Consider the following 19845-nt stretch of genomic DNA (forward strand, 5'->3'; position numbering starts at 1 on the left):
GTGAGATGAGAATTATTTTACGCAGTGAGCTGTTCTGATCTGGAATGCAGTGCCTGAAAGGGCGGTGGAAGCAGATTCAATAATAACTTTCAAAAGGGAATTGGATAAATACTTGAAAAGGAAAATATAAAGGCCTATGGGGAAAGAGCAGGGGAGTGGGACTAATTGGATAGCTCTTTCAAAAAGCCAGCACAGGAATGATGGGCTGAATGGCCTCCTTCTGTGCTGTACCATTCTATGATTCTATGATCGCTATGATATCTGCATTGGGTCACGCTCTCCCTCTCTCTCTCTCTCTGCCTCTTCTCCCTGCTTCCAGCTCTTGTGGAGAGGAAGGGACAGCAGACTGCACTCAGTTTCTTTTTCTTGACTAAGATGGGATGGACAGTAAATGCCTGCCTTTCCTACACAACGCCCACTCCCTGAGAGTGAATAAAAAAACACTGCGTCTCCGGGTTTGAAGGTGTTGTGGTGAGAACTGTGACCAGAGATCAGTCTGAGCTCAGCCTGAGACAGGAAGTTTCATGAGTTGAAGCAGGGGAGGATGAGCATGAAGCAGGGATTGTACGGTGAGTGTTCGGGTTCTGTGTTTATTGTTCATTCTGTGATAGTCCAGCGCCCACTGTGAACTGAGATTACCCAGTGTAACATTTATCTCAGGGCTTTCACAGCCTCTACGTACTTTTGCCAGACTTGCTTGTCAAATACAGATAGTCGTGTGGAATGTGCCCAGCGACAGACACTGAGTTTGGCTGTGCTGAAGAAGAGTCACTTTATTGCATCTTTCCCTTTGGGATCTCCCTGTGCTGAGTGAGCTTTGACAGATGGTTTGTCAGATAACACATCAGATTGCCAGCCGCAGGATTATCAGATGCTGTATCTTCAGGAACCCCTGTGTAAGGTGTTGCAGTAAGTGTTACGCTGTGTAAATTAAAACACTTCCCTGCCTTGTGTACAAATACAAGAGGTGTTGTAATAATAACGGCTTGTCAGCGATATAAATCAGACAGCAAATTCAGGGGATTAAGAGGTACGCCAGGAGACGCAAATCCCCAAAACTTGCTGATCGATTTACGCCATTCTGCATCTCACCCTTAAACTCCCCGTTATTTTAAAGAACTTGCTGGGTTTGCACATTAGAATCAGAGAATGGTATAGCACAGAAAGAGGCCATTCGGCCCATCATGCTAGCTCTTTGGTAGTGCTGTTCAATTAGTCCCACTCCCCCTGCTCTTTCCCCATAGGCCTTTATATTTTCATTTTCAAGTATTTATCCGATTCCCTTTTGAAAGTTATTATTGAATCTGCTTCCACCGCCCTTTCAGGCAGTAAATTCCAGATCATTGCAAGTTAGGCTGGAATTTAACAGGGGAAGTACCTTTTTAATGACCTGGTAATTGTTAATTCAATGCCAACGAACCTCTCAGGCCCAGAAACTGAACTATTTAAACTGTTCAATCTCATTCCTTCAGGTAGTAACTTGTTTTAAAGAATTTTAAAAAGTTATATTTTAAATCTTAACATTTTTTACTTCCCTTTTCTTTGTGCCTCTTTTCTCTTTCTCGAACCCAATCTTTCTTTCCCTCTCTTTATTTCTCTTTCTGTACCGAATTTGACTCTAATCCACCCTCCTCCTCTGTTTATGAGGGAGATAGAGTGTTGGCCCCATTGTTCACTCAGGTCCGAGATGCTCTTTTTCCCTCGCTGCGTGTTATCAGATCGCACTTCCAGCAACTTCGTGGGCAAAAAAAATTTGAGCTGAAGGGTGCAGGAAAGGTCTAACTGACGGGGCAGGCCGTGCAATGGCCCAGTCCGGGACGGTCAGGCCCACTGCAGGAGCACTCACCCATCACTGGAGGCTGAATGGGGCCACAACCTCAGTTTCATAATCACCCCCAGAAGCAGCCACTAGTGCCTCTCCCGTGCACTCAGTGTGTAAGGGCAGTGTGTAACCGAGTGTGTAACCGAGTGTGCAACAAAGTGTGCAACCGATCCACAAGATGGCAGCTCCGATTCTCGGTCCGTGTCGAGTCAGCTCATCTCCAGGGACTGCAGTTTGTGTGTCCCTGTGTGTGAGGGAGAGAGGGGGACAGTCGGGGTTTGTGTGTCCCTGTGTGTGAGGGAGAGAGGGGGACAGTCGGGGTTTGTGTGTCCCTGTGTGAGGGAGAGAGGGGGACAGTCGGGGTTTGTGTGTCCCTGTGTGTGAGGGAGAGAGGGGGACAGTCGGGGTTTGTGTGTCCCTGTGTGTGAGGGAGAGAGGGGGACAGTCGGGGTTTGTGTGTCCCTGTGTGTGTGAGGGAGAGAGGGGGACAGTCGGGGTTTGTGTGTCCCTGTGTGTGAGGGAGAGAGGGGGACAGTCGGGGTTTGTGTGTCCCTGTGTGTGAGGGAGAGAGGGGGACAGTCGGGGTTTGTGTGTCCCTGTGTGTGAGGGAGAGAGGGGGACAGTCGGGGTTTGTGTGTCCCTGTGTGTGAGGGAGAGGGGGACAGTCGGGGTTTGTGTGTCCCTGTGTGTGAGGGAGAGAGGGGGACAGTCGGGGTTTGTGTGTCCCTGTGTGTGAGGGAGAGAGGGGGACAGTCGGGGTTTGTGTGTCCCTGTGTGTGAGGGAGAGGGGGACAGTCGGGGTTTGTGTGTCCCTGTGTGTGAGGGAGAGAGGGGGACAGTCGGGGTTTGTGTGTCCCTGTGTGAGGGAGAGAGGGGGACAGTCGGGGTTTGTGTGTCCCTGTGTGTGAGGGAGAGGGGGACAGTCGGGGTTTGTGTGTCCCTGTGTGTGTGAGGGAGAGAGGGGGACAGTCGGGGTTTGTGTGTCCCTGTGTGTGAGGGAGAGGGGGACAGTCGGGGTTTGTGTGTCCCTGTGTGAGGGGGAGAGGGGGACAGTCGGGGTTTGTGTGTCCCTGTGTGTGAGGGAGAGAGGGGGACAGTCGGGGTTTGTGTGTCCCTGTGTGTGAGGGAGAGAGGGGGACAGTCGGGGTTTGTGTGTCCCTGTGTGTGTGAGGGAGAGAGGGGGACAGTCGGGGTTTGTGTGTCCCTGTGTGTGAGGGAGAGGGGGACAGTCGGGGTTTGTGTGTCCCTGTGTGTGAGGGAGAGAGGGGGACAGTCGGGGTTTGTGTGTCCCTGTGTGTGTGGGAGAGAGGGGGACAGTCGGGGTTTGTGTGTCCCTGTGTGTGAGGGAGAGGGGGACAGTCGGGGTTTGTGTGTCCCTGTGTGTGAGGGAGAGAGGGGGACAGTCCGGGTTTGTGTGTCCCTGTGTGTGGGGGAGAGAGGGGGACAGTCGGGGTTTGTGTGTCCCTGTGTGTGGGGGAGAGAGGGGGACAGTCGGGGTTTGTGTGTCCCTGTGTGTGGGGGAGAGAGAGGGACAGTCGGGGTTTGTGTGTCCCTGTGTGTGTGGGAGAGAGGGGGACAGTCGGGGATTGTGTGTCCCTGTGTGAGGGAGAGAGGGGGACAGTCGGGGTTTGTGTGTCCCTGTGTGTGAGGGAGAGAGGGGGACAGTCGGGGTTTGTGTGTCCCTGTGTGAGGGAGAGAGGGGGACAGTCGGGGTTTGTGTGTCCCTGTGTGAGGGAGAGAGGGGGACAGTCGGGGTTTGTGTGTCCCTGTGTGTGAGGGAGAGAGGGGGACAGTCGGGGTTTGTGTGTCCCTGTGTGAGGGAGAGAGGGGGACAGTCGGGGTTTGTGTGTCCCTGTGTGTGAGGGAGAGAGGGGGACAGTCGGGGTTTGTGTGTCCCTGTGTGTGAGGGAGAGAGGGGGACAGTCGGGGTTTGTGTGTCCCTGTGTGAGGGAGAGAGGGGGACAGTCGGGGTTTGTGTGTCCCTGTGTGAGGGGGAGAGGGGGACAGTCGGGGTTTGTGTGTCCCTGTGTGTGAGGGAGAGAGGGACAGTCGGGGTTTGTGTGTCCCTGTGTGTGTGGGGGAGAGGGGGACAGTCGGGGTTTGTGTGTCCCTGTGTGTGAGGGAGAGAGGGACAGTCGGGGTTTGTGTGTCCCTGTGTGTGGGGGAGAGAGGGACAGTCGGGGTTTGTGTGTCCCTGTGTGTGTGGGGGAGAGGGGGACAGTCGGGGTTTGTGTGTCCCTGTGTGTGAGGGAGAGAGGGGGACAGTCGGGGTTTGTGTGTCCCTGTGTGTGAGGGAGAGGGGGACAGTCGGGGTTTGTGTGTCCCTGTGTGTGAGGGAGAGGGGGACAGTCGGGGTTTGTGTGTCCCTGTGTGTGTGGGGGAGAGAGGGGGACAGTCGAGGTTTGTGTGTCCCTGTGTGTGAGGGAGAGGGGGACAGTCGGGGTTTGTGTGTCCCTGTGTGTGAGGGAGAGGGGGACAGTCGGGGTTTGTGTGTCCCTGTGTGTGGGGGAGAGAGGGGGACAGTCGGGGTTTGTGTGTCCCTGTGTGTGAGGGAGAGAGGGGGACAGTCGGGGTTTGTGTGTCCCTGTGTGTGAGGGAGAGAGGGGGACAGTCGGGGTTTGTGTGTCCCTGTGTGTGTGGGGGAGAGAGGGGGACAGTCGGGGTTTGTGTGTCCCTGTGTGTGTGGGGGAGAGAGGGGGACAGTCGGGGTTTGTGTGTCCCTGTGTGTGGGGGAGAGAGGGGGACAGTCCGGGTTTGTGTGTCCCTGTGTGTGTGAGGGAGAGAGGGGGACAGTCGGGGTTTGTGTGTCCCTGTGTTTGGGGAGAGAGGGGGACAGTCGGGGTTTGTGTGTCCCTGTGTGTGTGTGGGAGAGAGGGGGACAGTCGGGGTTTGTGTGTCCCTGTGTGTGGGGGAGAGAGGGGGACAGTCGGGGTTTGTGTGTCCCTGTGTGTGAGGGAGAGGGGGACAGTCGGGGTTTGTGTGTCCCTGTGTGTGAGGGAGAGAGGGGGACAGTCGGGGTTTGTGTGTCCCTGTGTGTGAGGGAGAGAGGGGGACAGTCGGGGTTTGTGTGTCCCTGTGTGTGAGGGAGAGAGGGGGACAGTCGGGGTTTGTGTGTCCCTGTGTGTGAGGGAGAGAGGGGGACAGTCGGGGTTTGTGTGTCCCTGTGTGTGAGGGAGAGAGGGGGACAGTCGGGGTTTGTGTGTCCCTGTGTGTGAGGGAGAGGGGGACAGTCGGGGTTTGTGTGTCCCTGTGTGTGAGGGAGAGGGGGACAGTCGGGGTTTGTGTGTCCCTGTGTGTGTGGGAGAGAGGGGGACAGTCGGGGTTTGTGTGTCCCTGTGTGAGGGAGAGAGGGGGACAGTCGGGGTTTGTGTGTCCCTGTGTGTGGGGGAGAGAGGGGGACAGTCGGGGTTTGTGTGTCCCTGTGTGAGGGAGAGAGGGGGACAGTCGGGGTTTGTGTGTCCCTGTGTGTGAGGGAGAGAGAGGGACAGTCGGGGTTTGTGTGTCCCTGTGTGTGAGGGAGAGAGGGGGACAGTCGGGGTTTGTGTGTCCCTGTGTGTGAGGGAGAGAGGGGGACAGTCGGGGTTTGTGTGTCCCTGTGATTGACAGGAACAGCGAGCAGCCAGTGGCCAAGTCCCCGCCCCTGGTCGGGGGAGGGTACCTGCTCTCGAGTACTTTAGAAGCCCCACTGCGGAGGGGTGTGGCCCCTTTAAATGGGATACAGCTGAGGCTGTGGAGGGGGTGAGTGATGTCAGTGTGTTGTCTGATCGCACTCTGTCCCTCAGTGGGTGGCAGCTGTTAACCTGTTCACAGAAACTATTCACCTGCTCACCTCACAACGGGGATCTGCAGCAGGTCTGACTGAAGACAGCTACTGCCAGGGGAGGGGGAGGGGGGTGAGCTTGTCACTGCGACCTGGTGAGGCAGCACTCTGTCCACACTGTCCGTTTAAGTTCAGTGCAGGGACGGGAGGCATGGGGCGGCTGCACTGGAATTGGAATATAGTAACAGGAGCAGGCCATTCAGCCCCTCGAGACTGTTCCGCCACTCATTTAGATCATGGCTGAACTGAAAATGATCCCAAGCTGACGTTATTCTCTCTTGTTGTCCCCAGAGTCCATTCACCAGTGGACTGTGATCTTCTTACTCTGGGTCACACCAGCCATCGCCGCAGGACCGACCTCAATAACAGCCCAGTGCACAGGCCCAGTCACACTGCCCTGCACGGCCCCCAGGGTCGAGCAGCACAACTACAGAGCTGTCAGCTGGTATAAGGTATGTACTGGAGGTGGTGGTCTAGTCGAGGGTCGGTGAGTGTCTGTGGTCTAGTCGGGGGTCGGTGAGTGACTGTGGTCTAGTCGGGGGTCGGTGAGTGACTGTGGTCTAGTCGGGGGTCGGTGAGTGTCTGTGGTCTAGTCGGGGGTCGGTGAGTGACTGTGGTCTAGTCGGGGGTCGGTGAGTGACTGTGGTCTAGTCGGGGGTCGGTGAGTGACTGTGGTCTAGTCGGGGGTCGGTGAGTGACTGTGGTCTAGTCGGGGGTCGGTGAGTGACTGTGGTCTAGTCGGGGGTCGGTGAGTGTCTGTGGTCTAGTCGGGGGTCGGTGAGTGACTGTGGTCTAGTCGGGGGTCGGTGAGTGACTGTGGTCTAGTCGGGGGTCGGTGAGTGTCTGTGGTCTAGTCGGGGGTCGGTGAGTGACTGTGGTCTAGTCGGGGGTCGGTGAGTGACTGTGGTCTAGTCGGGGGTCGGTGAGTGACTGTGGTCTAGTCGGGGGTCGGTGAGTGACTGTGGTCTAGTCGGGGGTCGGTGAGTGACTGTGGTCTAGTCGGGGGTCGGTGAGTGACTGTGGTCTAGTCGGGGGTCGGTGAGTGACTGTGGTCTAGTCGGGGGTCGGTGAGTGACTGTGGTCTAGTCGGGGGTCGGTGAGTGTCTGTGGTCTAGTCGGGGGTCGGTGAGTGACTGTGGTCTAGTCGGGGGTCGGTGAGTGTCTGTGGTCTAGTCGGGGGTCGGTGAGTGTCTGTGGTCTAGTCGGGGTTGAGGGTTGTTTCGAAAAGATGTGTTTTGGAGAATAATGTTCCCATGACTGAGAGAACGAGTCCATCAGATTCGGGTGAGGGGCTGTCTGGGGATCGGGTGAGGGGCTGTCTGGGGATCGGGTGAGGGGCTGTCTGGGGATCGGGTGAGGGGCTGTCTGGGGATCGGGTGAGGGGCTGTCTGGGGATCGGGTGAGGGGCTGTCTGGGGATCGGGTGAGGGGCTGTCTGGGGATCGGGTGAGAGGGTGTCTGGGGATCAGATGAGGGGGTGTGGGGATCGGGTGAGGGGGTGTGGGGATCGGGTGAGGGGGGATCGGGTGAGGGGGGATCGGGTGAGGGGGGATCGGGTGAGGGGGGGATCGGGTGAGGGGAATGTGGGATCGGGTGAGGGGGATCGGGTGAGGGAGGATCGGGTGAGGGGAATGTGGGATCGGGTGAGGGAGGATCGGGTGAGGGGGGACCGGGTGAAGGGGATCGGGTGAAGGGGGTGTGGGGATCGGGTGAGGGGAGATCGGGTGAGGGGGGATCGGGTGAGGGGGGATCGGGTGATGGGGATCGGGGGAGGGGGGATCGGGTGAGGGGGGATCGGGTGATGGGGAATCGGGTGAGGGGGGGATCGGGTGAGGGGGGATCGGGTGAGGGGGGATCAGGTGAGGGGGGATCGGGTGAGGGGGATCGGGTGAGGGGGATCGGGTGAAGGGGGATCGGGTGAGGGGGATCAGGTGAGGGGGGATCGGGTGAGGGGATCAGGTGAGGGGGGATCGGGTGAGGGGGGTTTGGGATCGGGTGAGGGGGGATCGGGTGAGGGGGGATTGGGATCGGGTGAGGGGGGTGTGGGATTGGGTGAGGGGGGATCGGGTGAGGGGGGATCGGGTGAGGGGGATCGGGTGAGGGGGATCGGGTGAGGGGGGATCGGGTGAGGGGGATCGGGTGAGGGGGGATCGGGTGAGGGGGGATCGGGTGAGGGGGGATCGGGTGAGGGGGATCGGGTGAGGGGGGATCGGGTGAGGGGGATCGGGTGAGGGGGGATCGGGTGAGGGGGGATCGGGTGAGGGGGGATCGGGTGAGGGGGGATCGGGTGAGGGGGATCGGGTGAGGGGGGTCCCAGTAGTGATGACACTCACTTTCCACCATCAGTAGATTCAGTTTAGTTTGTGATTTCTTGTAAACAGGAAATGAAATATCAGACCAGAGACCACGAACTCGAGAGAACTCCAACAGGAAGTCACCACTGCCCTCTGAAGAATCGAAACTTGTAACAAACAGTTTCACTTCGGACAGGGCCAGTGATATTCATCTGAAATCGGGTCTCTGCCTCTGAACTGAAGCAGACCACACAGTCTGTGTGGTCCCAGTCCCAATGGACTGAGCGTCCCTCTGCTCAGTGATAATAATAGACAGTGAGGCACTGCAGGCAGCTCCCACACTAGTGCGGAGAGACCTAGTTCCTCAGCACTCGCAAATGGGCAGTCTGTCCAATAGACGGGTTTAAATACAGAGACTCTTCCATAATATACACCAGGGGTGTACCGACTCGCACCGATACTTTCATAATATACATAGAATTACATAGAATGTACAGCATAGAAACAGGCCATTCGGCCCAACAGGTCCATGCTCCACATGAGCCTCCTCCCTCCCTACTTCATCTAACCCTATCAGCATATCCTTCTATTCATTTCTCCCTCATGTGTTTATCCAGCTTCCCCTTAAATGTATCTATGCTCGTCGCCTCAGCTACTCCTTGTGGTAGCGAGTTCAACATTCTAATCACTCTCTGAATAAAGAAGTTTCTCCTGAATTCCCTATTGGATTTATTAGTGACTATCTTATATTTATGGCCCCTAGTTCTGGTCTCCCCCACAATTGGAAATATCTTCTCCACGTCTACCCAATCAAACCCTTTCACAATCTTAAAGACCTCAATCAGGTCACCCCTCAGTCTTCTCTTTTCTGGAGAAAAGAGCCCCAGCCTGTTCAATCTTTCCTGATAGGTCTAACCTCTCAGTTCCAGTATCATTGTACTAAATCTTTTTCCACCTTCTCCACTGCCTCTATATTCTTTTTATAATATGGAGACCAGAACTGTTCACAGTACGTCAAGTGTGGTCTAACCAAGGGTCTATACAAGTTTAACAAAACTTCTCTGCTTTTCATTTCTATCCCTCTGGAAATGAACCCAGTGCTTGGTTTGCTTTTTTATGGTGTTAATAACCCGCATCGTTACTTTTAGTGATTTGTGTACCTGTACCCCCAGATCCCTCAGCTCCTCTACCCCATTTAGACTCTTATTATCCCAGCAATATGTGGCCTCCTTATTCTTCGTACCAAAATGCACCCGCTCACACTTATCAATATTGGAATTCATTTACCAATTACACTCCCATTCTGCAAGTTTATTAATGTCTTCCTGTATTTTGTCACAATCCTCCTCAGTATTAACCACACCCCCCAATTTGGTGTCGTTTGCAAATTTTGAAATTGTGCTTCTGATTCCTGAGTCCAAATCGTTGATGTAAATGGTGAACAACAGTGGTCCCAGCACCGATCCCTGTGGAACATCACTTCCCACCTTTTGTCAGTCTGAGTAACTACCTTTAACCCCTACTCTCTGTTTTGTGTTTTGTAGCCAGCTTGCTATCCATTCTGCTACCTGTCCCCTGACTCCACACGCTCTGACCTTAGTCATGAGTCTACAATGCGGTACCTCATCGAAGGCCTTTTGAAAATCCAAATATATTACATCTACTACATTACCCTTGTCTACTCTTTGTGTTAGTTCTTCAAAGATTTCAATAAGGTTGGTCAAGCATGACTTTCCCTTTTGAAATCCGTGCTGACGAGTCTTTATTATAGTTATGTTTTTCTATTATATCGTTGAGTACAGATTCCATTATCTTTCCTACCACCGACGTTAAGCTAACTGGCTTATAATTTACTGGACTTTTCTATCTTCCTTTTTAAATAACGGAATCAGATTAGCTGTCTGCCAGTCCTCTGGCACCATTCCCTTTTTTAATGAATTTTTATATATATGGCGGGAGATGGGCACCAGGCTGCAGCATTAAAAAGGAGAAACAAGGATTGGGAGAGACAGATAGTACTATAGTAAGAAATAGGACAGTATTAGATGGGATCAGACCAAGAGAGAATACACTAAGGTCTAAGACGGGTTTACAGTGCATGTGTGTAAACGCACGAAGCGTGGTAAACAAGGTTGGTGAGCTCAGGCGCAAATAGTCACATGGGAATATGACGTCATGGTGATAACAGAGACTGGGCTCAAAAAAGGGCAGGATTGGGTACTAAATATTCCTGGATACAAGGTGTTCAGGAAAGATAGGGAAGGAAAGAAAGGAGGGGGTGGGCAGTATTGATTAAGGAGAATATTGCAGTGCTGGAGAGAGAGGATGTCCTGGAGGGGTCAAGGACAGAATCTATTTGGTTAGAGTTAAGAAACAATAAAGGTGCCATTACATTACTGGGTGTATTCTATAGGCCACCAACTAGTGGGAAGGAGAAAGAGGAGCAAATTTGCAGGGAAATTACAGAGAGGTGCAAGAACCATAGAGTAGTGATAACGGGGGATTTCAACTATCCTAATATAGACTGGGATAGTAATAGTGTAAAGGGGCAAAGAGGGGGAAGAATTTCTGAAGTGTGTTCAGGATAACTTTCTTGACCAGTACGTTTCCGGCTCAACGAGGAAGGAGGCATTGCCGGATCTGGTTCTGGGGAATGAGGTGGGACAAGTGGAGCAAGTGTCAGTGGGGGAGCATTTATCATAAGTATCATAAGGTTTAGATCAGCTATGGAAAAGGACAAGGAGCAATCTAAAGTAAAAATACTCAATTGGAGGAGGGCCAATTTCAGTGGGTGGAGAACAGATCTGGCCCGGGTAAATTGGAATCAAAGATTGGCAGGGAAAACTGTAATTGAACAGTGGGAGATGGTTCAGGTACAGTCTCGGCACATTCCCATGAGGGGTAAAGATAGGGCAACTAAAGCCAGAGCTCCCTGGATGACAAAAGAGATAGAGAGTAAGATGAAGCAGAAAAAAGGGGCATATGACAGATGTCAGGTTGATAACACAAGTGAGAACCAGGCAGAATATAGAAAGTTCAGAGGGCGGACACATGGCAGATGAAATTTAACGCGTAGCAGTGTGAGGCAATACATTTTGGTTGGAAGAATGAGGAGAGGCAATATAAACTAAAGGGTACAACTCTAAAGTGGGTGCAGGAACATAGTGACCTGGGGGTATATCTACATTAGTTGTTGAAGGTGGCAGGACAGGTTAAGAAAGCAGTTTAAAAAACATATGGGATCCTGGGCTTTATAAATAGAGGCATAGAGTACAAAAGTATGGAAGTCATGATGAACCTTTATAAAACATTAGTTCGGCCACAACTGGAGTATTGTGTCCAGTTCTGGGCACCGCACTTTAGGAAAGATGTGAAGGCCTTAGGGAGGGTGCAGAAGAGATTTACTAGAATGATTCCAGGGATGTGGGACTTCAGTTACGTGGATAGACTGGAGAAGCTGGGGTTGTTCTCCTTGGAACAGAGACGGTTACGAGGAGATTTGATAGAGGTGTTCAAAATCATGAAGGGTCCAGACAGAGTAGATAGAGAGAGACTGTTCCCATTGGAGGAAGGGTCAAGAGCCAGAGGGCATAGATTTAAGGTGATTGGCAAAAGAACCAAAGGTGACATGAGGAAAAACTTTATTACGCAGCGAGTGGTTATGATCTGGAATGCACTGCCCGAGGGGGTGGTGGAAGCAGATTCAATCATGGCTTTCAAAAGGAATTAGATAGGTACCTGAAGGAGAAAAATTTGCAGGACTACAGGGAAAGGGCAGGGGAGTGGGACTCGCTGGATTGGTCTTGCAGAGAGCCGGCACAGACTCGATGGGCCAAATGACCTCCGACCATGCTGTAACCTTCTATGATTCTATAATTCAAAAGGAAATAAGAGGGGCAAAGAGAGAGTATGAGAATAGACTGGTGGCCAACATAAAAGGGAATCCAAAAGTCTTCTACAGGCATGTAAATAGTAGGAGGAGGGGTGGGGTCAATTAGGGACCATAAAGGAGATCTATGCTTGGAGACAGAGGGGATGGCTGAGGTACTAAATGAATACTTTTCATCTGTCTTTACCAAGGAAGAAGATGCTGCCAGAGTCTCAGTAAAGGAAGATATAGTGAGATACTGGATGGGCTAAAAATTGATAAAGAAGAGGTACTAGAAAGGCTGACTGTACTTAAAGTAGATAAATCACCCAGTCCGGATGGGATGCATCCTGGGTTGCTGAGGGAAGTAAGGGTGGAAATTGCGGAGGTACTGGCCAAAATCTTCCAAACATCAGTAGATATGGAGGTGCTCCAGAGGACTGGAGAATTGCAAATGTTACACCCTTGTTCAAAAAAGGGAGTAAGGATAAACCCAGCAACTATAGGCCAGCATGGATTTGTTAAAGGCAAATCATGTTTACCTAACTTGATAGAGTTTTTTGATGATGTTACAGAGAGGGTCGATGAGGACAATGCAGTTGATGTGGTGTATATGGACTTTCAAAAGGCGTTTGATAAACTGCCGTATAATAGACTTGGCAATAAAATTGAAGTCCATGGAATAAAGGGGGCAGTGGCAGCATGAATACAGAATTGGCTAAGTGACGGGGAACAGAGAGTTGTGGTGAATGGTTGTTTTTCGGACTGGAGGGAGATGTACAATGGTGTTCCTCAGGGGTCAGTGCTGGGACCACTGCTTTTCTTGATATATATTAATGACTTGGGTGTACAGGGAACAATTTCAAAATTTGCAGATGACACAAAAGTTGGTAGGGTAGTAAACAGTGAGGAGGATAGTGATAGACTTCAAGAGGATATAGACAGGCTGGTGGCATGGGCGGACACGTGGCAGATGAAATTTAACGCAGGGAAATGAGAATTGATACATTTTGGCAGGAAGAATGAGGAGAGGCGATATAAACTAAATGGTACAATTCTAAAACGGGGTACAGGAACAGAGAGATCTGGGGGTATATGTGCACAAATCATTGAAGGTGGCAGGGCAGTTTGGGAAAGCCGTTAAAAAAGCATACGGGATCCTGGGTTTATAAATGGAGGCATAGAGTACAGATGGAAGGAAGTCATGATGAACCTTTATAAAACACTGGTTTGACCACAACTGGAGTATTGTGTCCAGTTCTGGACACCGCACTTTAGGAAAGATGTGAAGGCCTTAGAGAGGGTGCAGAAGAGATTTACTAGAATGATTCCAGGGATGAGAGACTTTAGTTCCGTGGATAGACTGGAGAAGCTGGGGTTGTTCTCCTTGGAGCAGAGAAGGTTGAGAGGAGATTTGATAGAGGTATTCAAAATCATGAGGGATCTAGAAAGAGTAGATGGAGAGAGACTGTTCCCATTGGCAGCAGGGTCGACAACCAAAGGGCACAGATTTAAGGTGATCGGTAAAAGAACCAAGGCAACATAAGGAAAAACCTTTTTACACAGCGAGTGGTTAGGATCTGGAATGCACTGCCCGAGGGGGTGGTAGAGGCAGATTCAATCATGGCCTTCAAAAGGGAACTGGATAAGTACTTGAAGGGAAAAAAATTGCAGGGATATGGGGATAGGGCGGTGGATTGGGAATAACTCGATTACTCTTACAAGGAGCTGGCACAGGCTTGATGGGCCGAATGGCCTCCTTCTGTGCCGTAACCATTCTATATAATAGTGCCTCTGCAATCTCTTTCCTTCTTCTTTTAATATGCGTGGATCCAATCCATCCGGACCGGGGGTTTTATCCTCTAAGTTTATCGATTATCTCCCCCCTTTCTTTCTTAAAAGTCTTTATATCTTTTTTGATCTCTTCTTCTAATGTCATATCCACCTTGTTAGTCACCCGGGTAAATACTGAGGCAAAGTCATTATTCAATATCTCTGCCACTTCCCTGTGAGTTTATCTTGTGTATCCCTTCGTGGCCCTATCACTTTCCTGATTTTTCTTTTGTTATTTATGTGTCTGTAGAATACTTTACTATTTTTATATATTCCTTGATAATTTAATCTTGTAGTTCCTCTTTGCTTTCCGAATTGTTTTTTTGACTTCTTTCCTAATCTCTTCATATTCCCTTTTATCATCCTCCCCTTTATTGTCCATGTACTTAGAGTGTGTCCTTTCCTTTAGTTTCAGTTTTACTCTTATCTCTTTATTCATCCATGGTGTTTCTTTATTGGTTAGTTTGTTCTTGTTTTTAGAGGAATATATTTCTCCTGAACTCTATTGATCACCGTTTTAAATATTTCTCACTGCTGTTCTATCTCTTTGTTTGTCTGGAATTTTTTCCAGTTAACCTTCCCTAGTTCCATTCTCATCCCCTTAAAATTAGCTTTTTTCCAATATATTACTTTGGTCTTTGTCTTCCTTATGTCCTTCTCAAAACCTTATTCTGTTATGATCACTATTGCCTAGATGTTCCTCTATGCTTACTTCTCTAGTTCATTTCCAATTACTAGGTCCAGCAGTAATTCCTGCCCTCAGATATACTTTCATAATATATACCAGGGGTGTACCTGCCCTCAGAGATACTTGCATAAGAGACACAAGTGTTGTAGCTACTCTCAGTGCCCTCAAACAACATCTTGCCTCTGCAGGCAGATGGTTGCTGGTACCAGCAGGGTATAGTTGGGCTGAGAGGTTAGCCCTCCTGGCAAGGCCTGTGCTGTGTATGTTAGGTTGCTATTCTCATTCCCATGTTCCCTGTGTGCGTGTGCTTTTTGAGTACATGGGATATCAAGTGTGTCCTTTTGAATAATTGAGATCTCATAGGAATGTAGGAACAGGAGGAGACCATTTAACCCCTCGAGCCTGTTCCGTCATTCAATGAGATCATGGCTGATCTGTGACCTAACTCCATTTACCCGCCTTAGCCCCATATCCCTTAATATCTTTGGTTAACAAAAATCTATCAATCTTAGATTTAAAATTAATAATTGAGCTAGCATCAACTGCCATTTGTAGAAGAGAGTTCCAAACTTTTACCACCCTTTGCGTGTAGAAGTGTTTCCTCACTTCACTCCTGAAAATCCTGGCTCTAATGTTTAGGCTGTGTCCCCTAGTTCTAGACTCCCCAAACAGCAGAGTTTCTCACTATTTACACCATCAGTTCCCCTTAATATCTTGAAAATTTCGATCAAAACACCCCTTAATCTTCTAAATGTCAGGGAACACAACCCTAGTTTGTGTAATCGCTCCTCGTAATTTAACCCTTGGAGTCCAGGTATCATTCTAGTAAATCTATGCTACACGCCCTCCAAGGCCATTATATCCTTCCTAAGGTGCGGTGCCCAGAACTGTACGCAGTACTCCAGGTGAGGTCTAACCAGGGCTTTGTATAGCTGTAGCATAACTTCTACCCCCTTGTATTCTAGTCCTCTTCATATAAAGGCCAGCATTCTATTAGCCTTTTTGATTATTTTCTGCACCTGTCCATGACATTTAATGATCTATGGACATGGACCCTTAAGTCTCTTTGGACCTCCACTGTTTCGAGCTTTTCACCATTTAGAAAGTACTCTGATCTATCCTTTTTAGGTCCAAAGTGGATGACCTCACACTTACCTACCTTGAAATCCATTTGCCACAGTTTTGCCCATTCACTTAATCTATTAATATCTCTCTGTAATTTTGTGCTTCCATCTACACTGCTTACAATGCTGCCTATCTTTGTGGATATCAATTGTGTGCTTTTTGAGTACATGGGATCCTGAATGTGAACCCACTTTATCGACCTCCGGGGAGCAGGCCTTGGAGCCCCGCTGTTTGCCGCCAGGTTTCACGCCAGAGAGTTGAAGGTGAAGGGGAGAAAATAGCAGAGCGTGGGGGAGATGTTTTGCTGTAAAAGAAGTGGGAGGGAGCCTGGTTTCTGATTCTTGCTTCTGAGGTCCCAGGACACTGAGGACGCTCAGCAAAGACTGAGACACCTGGCGTGGACCAGAACTGATATTTGGGGAAAGGATTTCTCTGCACCGTTGGTTATGGAGTAGTGAGCCTTGTATATAGCAATGGGAAAGAAAGGGTGTGTTTCTTTAAAAAAGACAGCAGGCAGTGATTGTGGTCTTGGCAGATCACTAATCTCAAACCGTTACTCCATTCCCAGGTGGTAAATCAGATGAAGCTGATGGGGATTATTCGGAAAGTGGACAGCAGTGTTCTGCTTTACAAGGGCTTTGACAGGAGTGTGACGATAGGTGAGAGTGACTCGCTCACTATTGCACATGTGACTGAAGAGGATGCTGGCATATATCGGTGCTCTCTCTTTGCCTCTCTGGGAGGCTCCAATCAGGATGGACATGTGTCCCTACAGGTTTCAGGTGGGACTCAATCAGCATCTTATACACTGCAGGGCACTGATTCCGGGTATCAGTAATTGAAATTGAGGAAAAGTTCAGGGAGTTGGGCTCTTTTCTTTGGGAAAAAATCAGCACAGGAAGAATCCATTCGGCCCATCGTGCCTGTGCAGGCTCTCTGAAGGAGCTATCCAATTAGTCCCATTCCCCTGCTCTTTCCCCATAGCCCTGCACATTTTTCTCTTCAAGTATTTATCCAATTCCCTTTTGAAAGTTACTATTGAATCTGCTGGAGTTCAGGCAGTGCATTCCAGATCATTACAGCTCACTGCGTGAAAAAAATTCTCATTTCCATCCTGTTTTTTTTCCAATTATCTTCATTCTGTGTCCTCTGTCTACTGACTCTCCTGCCAGTGGAAACAGTTCTATCAAAACCCTTCCTGATTTTGAACACTTCTATCAAATCTCTCTTTAACCTTCTCCGCTCGAAGGAGAACAATCCCAGATTCTCCAGTCTCTCCACATAACGGAATTCCCGCTTCCCCAGTAAATATCTTCTGCATCCTCTCCAAGGCCTAGACATCCTTCCTGAAGTGAGGAGAAGAGTTCAAATCCCAGGGGTTACTGAATAAAAATGAGGATCCTGGGAATTAATAGGGAAATCAGCAGAAATTGGCAGCCCAGAAGAGTAACAGAGATGTGGAATAAATTTCCACCAATGCACACTGAAAAGCTGTAAGTGTCACTGTTACTGAGAGAGGGGGTTGAGGGGGATGGTGAGATGGAGGCCCCCATGGGCACTTACTGCTCAAATTGCGGCCTGAGACCTCAGGGACACAGGCCCTGAAAATCAGGCCCACTTTGTTTCCTGTGTGTAGCTCTGTGGATATTCAAACAGCCTCATGTTACCATATATTTATTCAAAAGCAAAATACTACCGATGCTATAAATTTGAAATCCACACAGAAAATGCTGGGAATGCTCAGCGGGTCAGGCAGTGTGTGTGGGGAGAGAAACAGAGTTAACAATTCAGATCACTCTGTTTCTCTCCCCACAGACACTGCCTAACCTGCCGAGTGTTTCCAGCATTTTCTGCTTTTATTTATGTGATATTTATTGACTGGCTTCTATTCAGCTTAATCCATCATTAATGGTTTCCATGGTTACACACTGTCCCAAAAGGCCAAAGTGGGCCACATAAACATAGAATGTTAAAGAGAATTAAACAATTGGGAAAACAATGAATGGGGAATTCCCCTTTAAGAGTTCCAATGCAGGAGGCAAACCAAAGACAAAGTTAAACGGAGGGAGATTTGGTTTGGAATATGCTAAGAATATAAGAAATAAGAGCAGGAGTAGGCCATCCGGCCCCTCGAGCCTGCTCCACCATTCAATAAGATCATGGCTGATCTTCTACCTCAACGCCATTTTCCTGCACCATTTCCATATCCCTTGATGCCTTTAATATCTAGAAATCTATCACTCTCTGTTTTGAATGTACTCAATGACTGAGCCTCCACAGCCCTCTGGGGTTGAGAATTCCAAAGATTCACCATCCTCTGAGTGAAGAAATTTCTCCTCATCTCAGTCCTAAATGGCCTACCCCTTATTCTGAGACTGTGACCCCGGGTTCTAGACTCCCCAGCCAGGAGAAACATCCTCCTTACATCTACCCTGTCGAGCCCTGTAAGAAATTTGTATGTTTCAATGAGGTCACCTCTCAATCTTCTAAACTCGAGAGAATACAGGCCTAGTCCACTCAATCTCTCCTCATACGACAATCCCGCCATCCCAGAAATCAGTCTGGTGAACCTTCGTTGCACTCCCTCTATGGCTAGTATATCTTTTCTTAGGTAAGGAGACCAAAATTGTACACAATACTCCAGATGCGGTCTCACCAAGGCCCTGTATAATTGCAGTAAGACATCTTTACACCTGTACTCAAATCCTCTTGTAATAAAGGCCAACATACCATTTGCCTTCCTAATTGCTTGCTGCACCTGCATGATAGCTTTCGGTGACTCATGTACAAGGACACCCAGGTCCCTTTGAACATCAACATTTCCCAATCTCTCACCATTTAAAAATTACTCTGCATTTCTGTTTTCCCTACAAAAGTGGATAACTTCACATTTTTCCACATTATATTCCATCTGCCATGTATTTGCCCACTCACTTAGCCTGTCTCTATCGCCTTGAAGCCTCTTTGCATCCTTCTCACAACTCACATTCCCACCTAGTTTTGTGTCATCAGCAAACTTGGAAATATTACATTTGGTCCCTTCATCCAAACCATTGATATATATTGTGAATAGCTGGGGCCCAAGCACTGATCCCTGTGGTACCCCACTAGTCACCGCCTGCCACCCTGATAAAGACCCATTTATTCCTACTCTCTGTTTTCTGTCTGTTAACCAATTCTCAATCCATGTCTGTATATTACACCAATCCCATGTGCTCTAACTTTGTTCACCAACCTCTTGTGTGGGACCTTATCGGAAGCCTTCTGAAAATCCAAATAAACCACATCCACTGGTTCTCCCTTATCTATTCTACCAGTTACATCCTCAAAGACTGAATTTATTTTTGTTCTCACTTGTCAGTCAGAGGGGTTAACCATTTATTGGTGGTGAATTTCCTCAGGGATAATCCTGCTCCACCACAGGAACTGTGGCGTAAAGCCCCTTTATACAGCTGTTCGGCAGCTGGGCGGGAATTCTCCCCCCAGTATTTAATGGTACCTCTTAAACTCGAAACCATCTCTTGGTCTGATGGAGAAATGGGAAAAAACAAATTCAGCACATGGCTGACGTCCCCCTAACAGCTCCCCATAGTGAAACCTCACCCTATTTAAAGGGGAGGGCAGATTCTGCCCATAGTGAAACCTCACCCTATTTAAAGGGGAGGGCAGATTCTGCCCACAGTGAAACCTCACCCTATTTAAAGGGGAGGGCAGATTCTGCCCATAGTGAAACCTCACCCTATTTAAAGGGGAGGGCAGATTCTGCCCATAGTGAAACCTCACCCTATTTAAAGGGGAGGGGAGATTCTGCCCACAGTGAAACCTCACCCTATTTAAAGGGGAGGGCAGATTCTGCCCACAGTGAAACCTCACCCTATTTAAAGGGGAGGGGGATTTCGATTGGTAGTGAGGCTCTGCCCCTTTAAGACTCTTTATGTTCTGACGATGGTTTTTTGCCTCCACAGTGTGTTCACCCACTGGACCAGCCACAAGTCCTGCAGCAGTGTCTCGGGGAGTGTTTAGCCTGATGTCTCCGAGTGCCCCACAGCTCGTCACTCTCCCGGCTCCCTGCCTATGTATCCCGTCCACAATAGGCACCAGTGCATCCCTCAGCTTTGTGGCTGTTTTATATATCGTCAAAGGCCTGGCCTGTTACTGCTGTATCCAGGTGAGATCATTCTCAATGACTGTGAATTGTATTCCAGCGATGGGGGGAGGGGCTCGAGACTAAATGTGCGATGCGATTGGCTCTGATAAACCACGGGTACAGAATGGCTAAGGCTGCTGGTGTAAGGTTTTCACCAATAAATAGCCGGAACTGTGGAATACAGTCCCTGAAAACCCAGTAAGATCCCAGAAAAATCCTCAGATCCCCTGAAATCAAAATGGAATTTAA

General features: G+C 49.5%; 1 protein-coding gene across 2 annotated transcripts in view; it reads left to right on the forward strand.

The window, feature by feature from the left end:
* Nucleotides 1-336: 336 nt before the first annotated feature.
* Nucleotides 337-19845, forward strand: part of LOC137309852 (uncharacterized) — a 41525-nt gene continuing 22016 nt past the window's right edge. Inside the window, exons 1-4 of one of the 2 annotated variants that reach the window (XM_067977867.1) lie at nucleotides 337-569; nucleotides 5934-6094; nucleotides 16018-16231; nucleotides 19415-19617. In XM_067977867.1, coding sequence (XP_067833968.1) covers nucleotides 545-569; nucleotides 5934-6094; nucleotides 16018-16231; nucleotides 19415-19617 — 603 coding nt within the window. In that variant the 5' untranslated portion in view covers nucleotides 337-544. Of the gene's footprint in view, nucleotides 570-768; nucleotides 910-5933; nucleotides 6095-16017; nucleotides 16232-19414; nucleotides 19618-19845 lie in introns of those variants that run through there. The other variant, XM_067977866.1, reaches the window with a different exon arrangement.

The sequence above is a fragment of the Heptranchias perlo genome, unplaced genomic scaffold, assembly GCF_035084215.1.
Source record: "Heptranchias perlo isolate sHepPer1 unplaced genomic scaffold, sHepPer1.hap1 HAP1_SCAFFOLD_184, whole genome shotgun sequence".
Classification (NCBI taxonomy): domain Eukaryota; kingdom Metazoa; phylum Chordata; class Chondrichthyes; order Hexanchiformes; family Hexanchidae; genus Heptranchias; species Heptranchias perlo.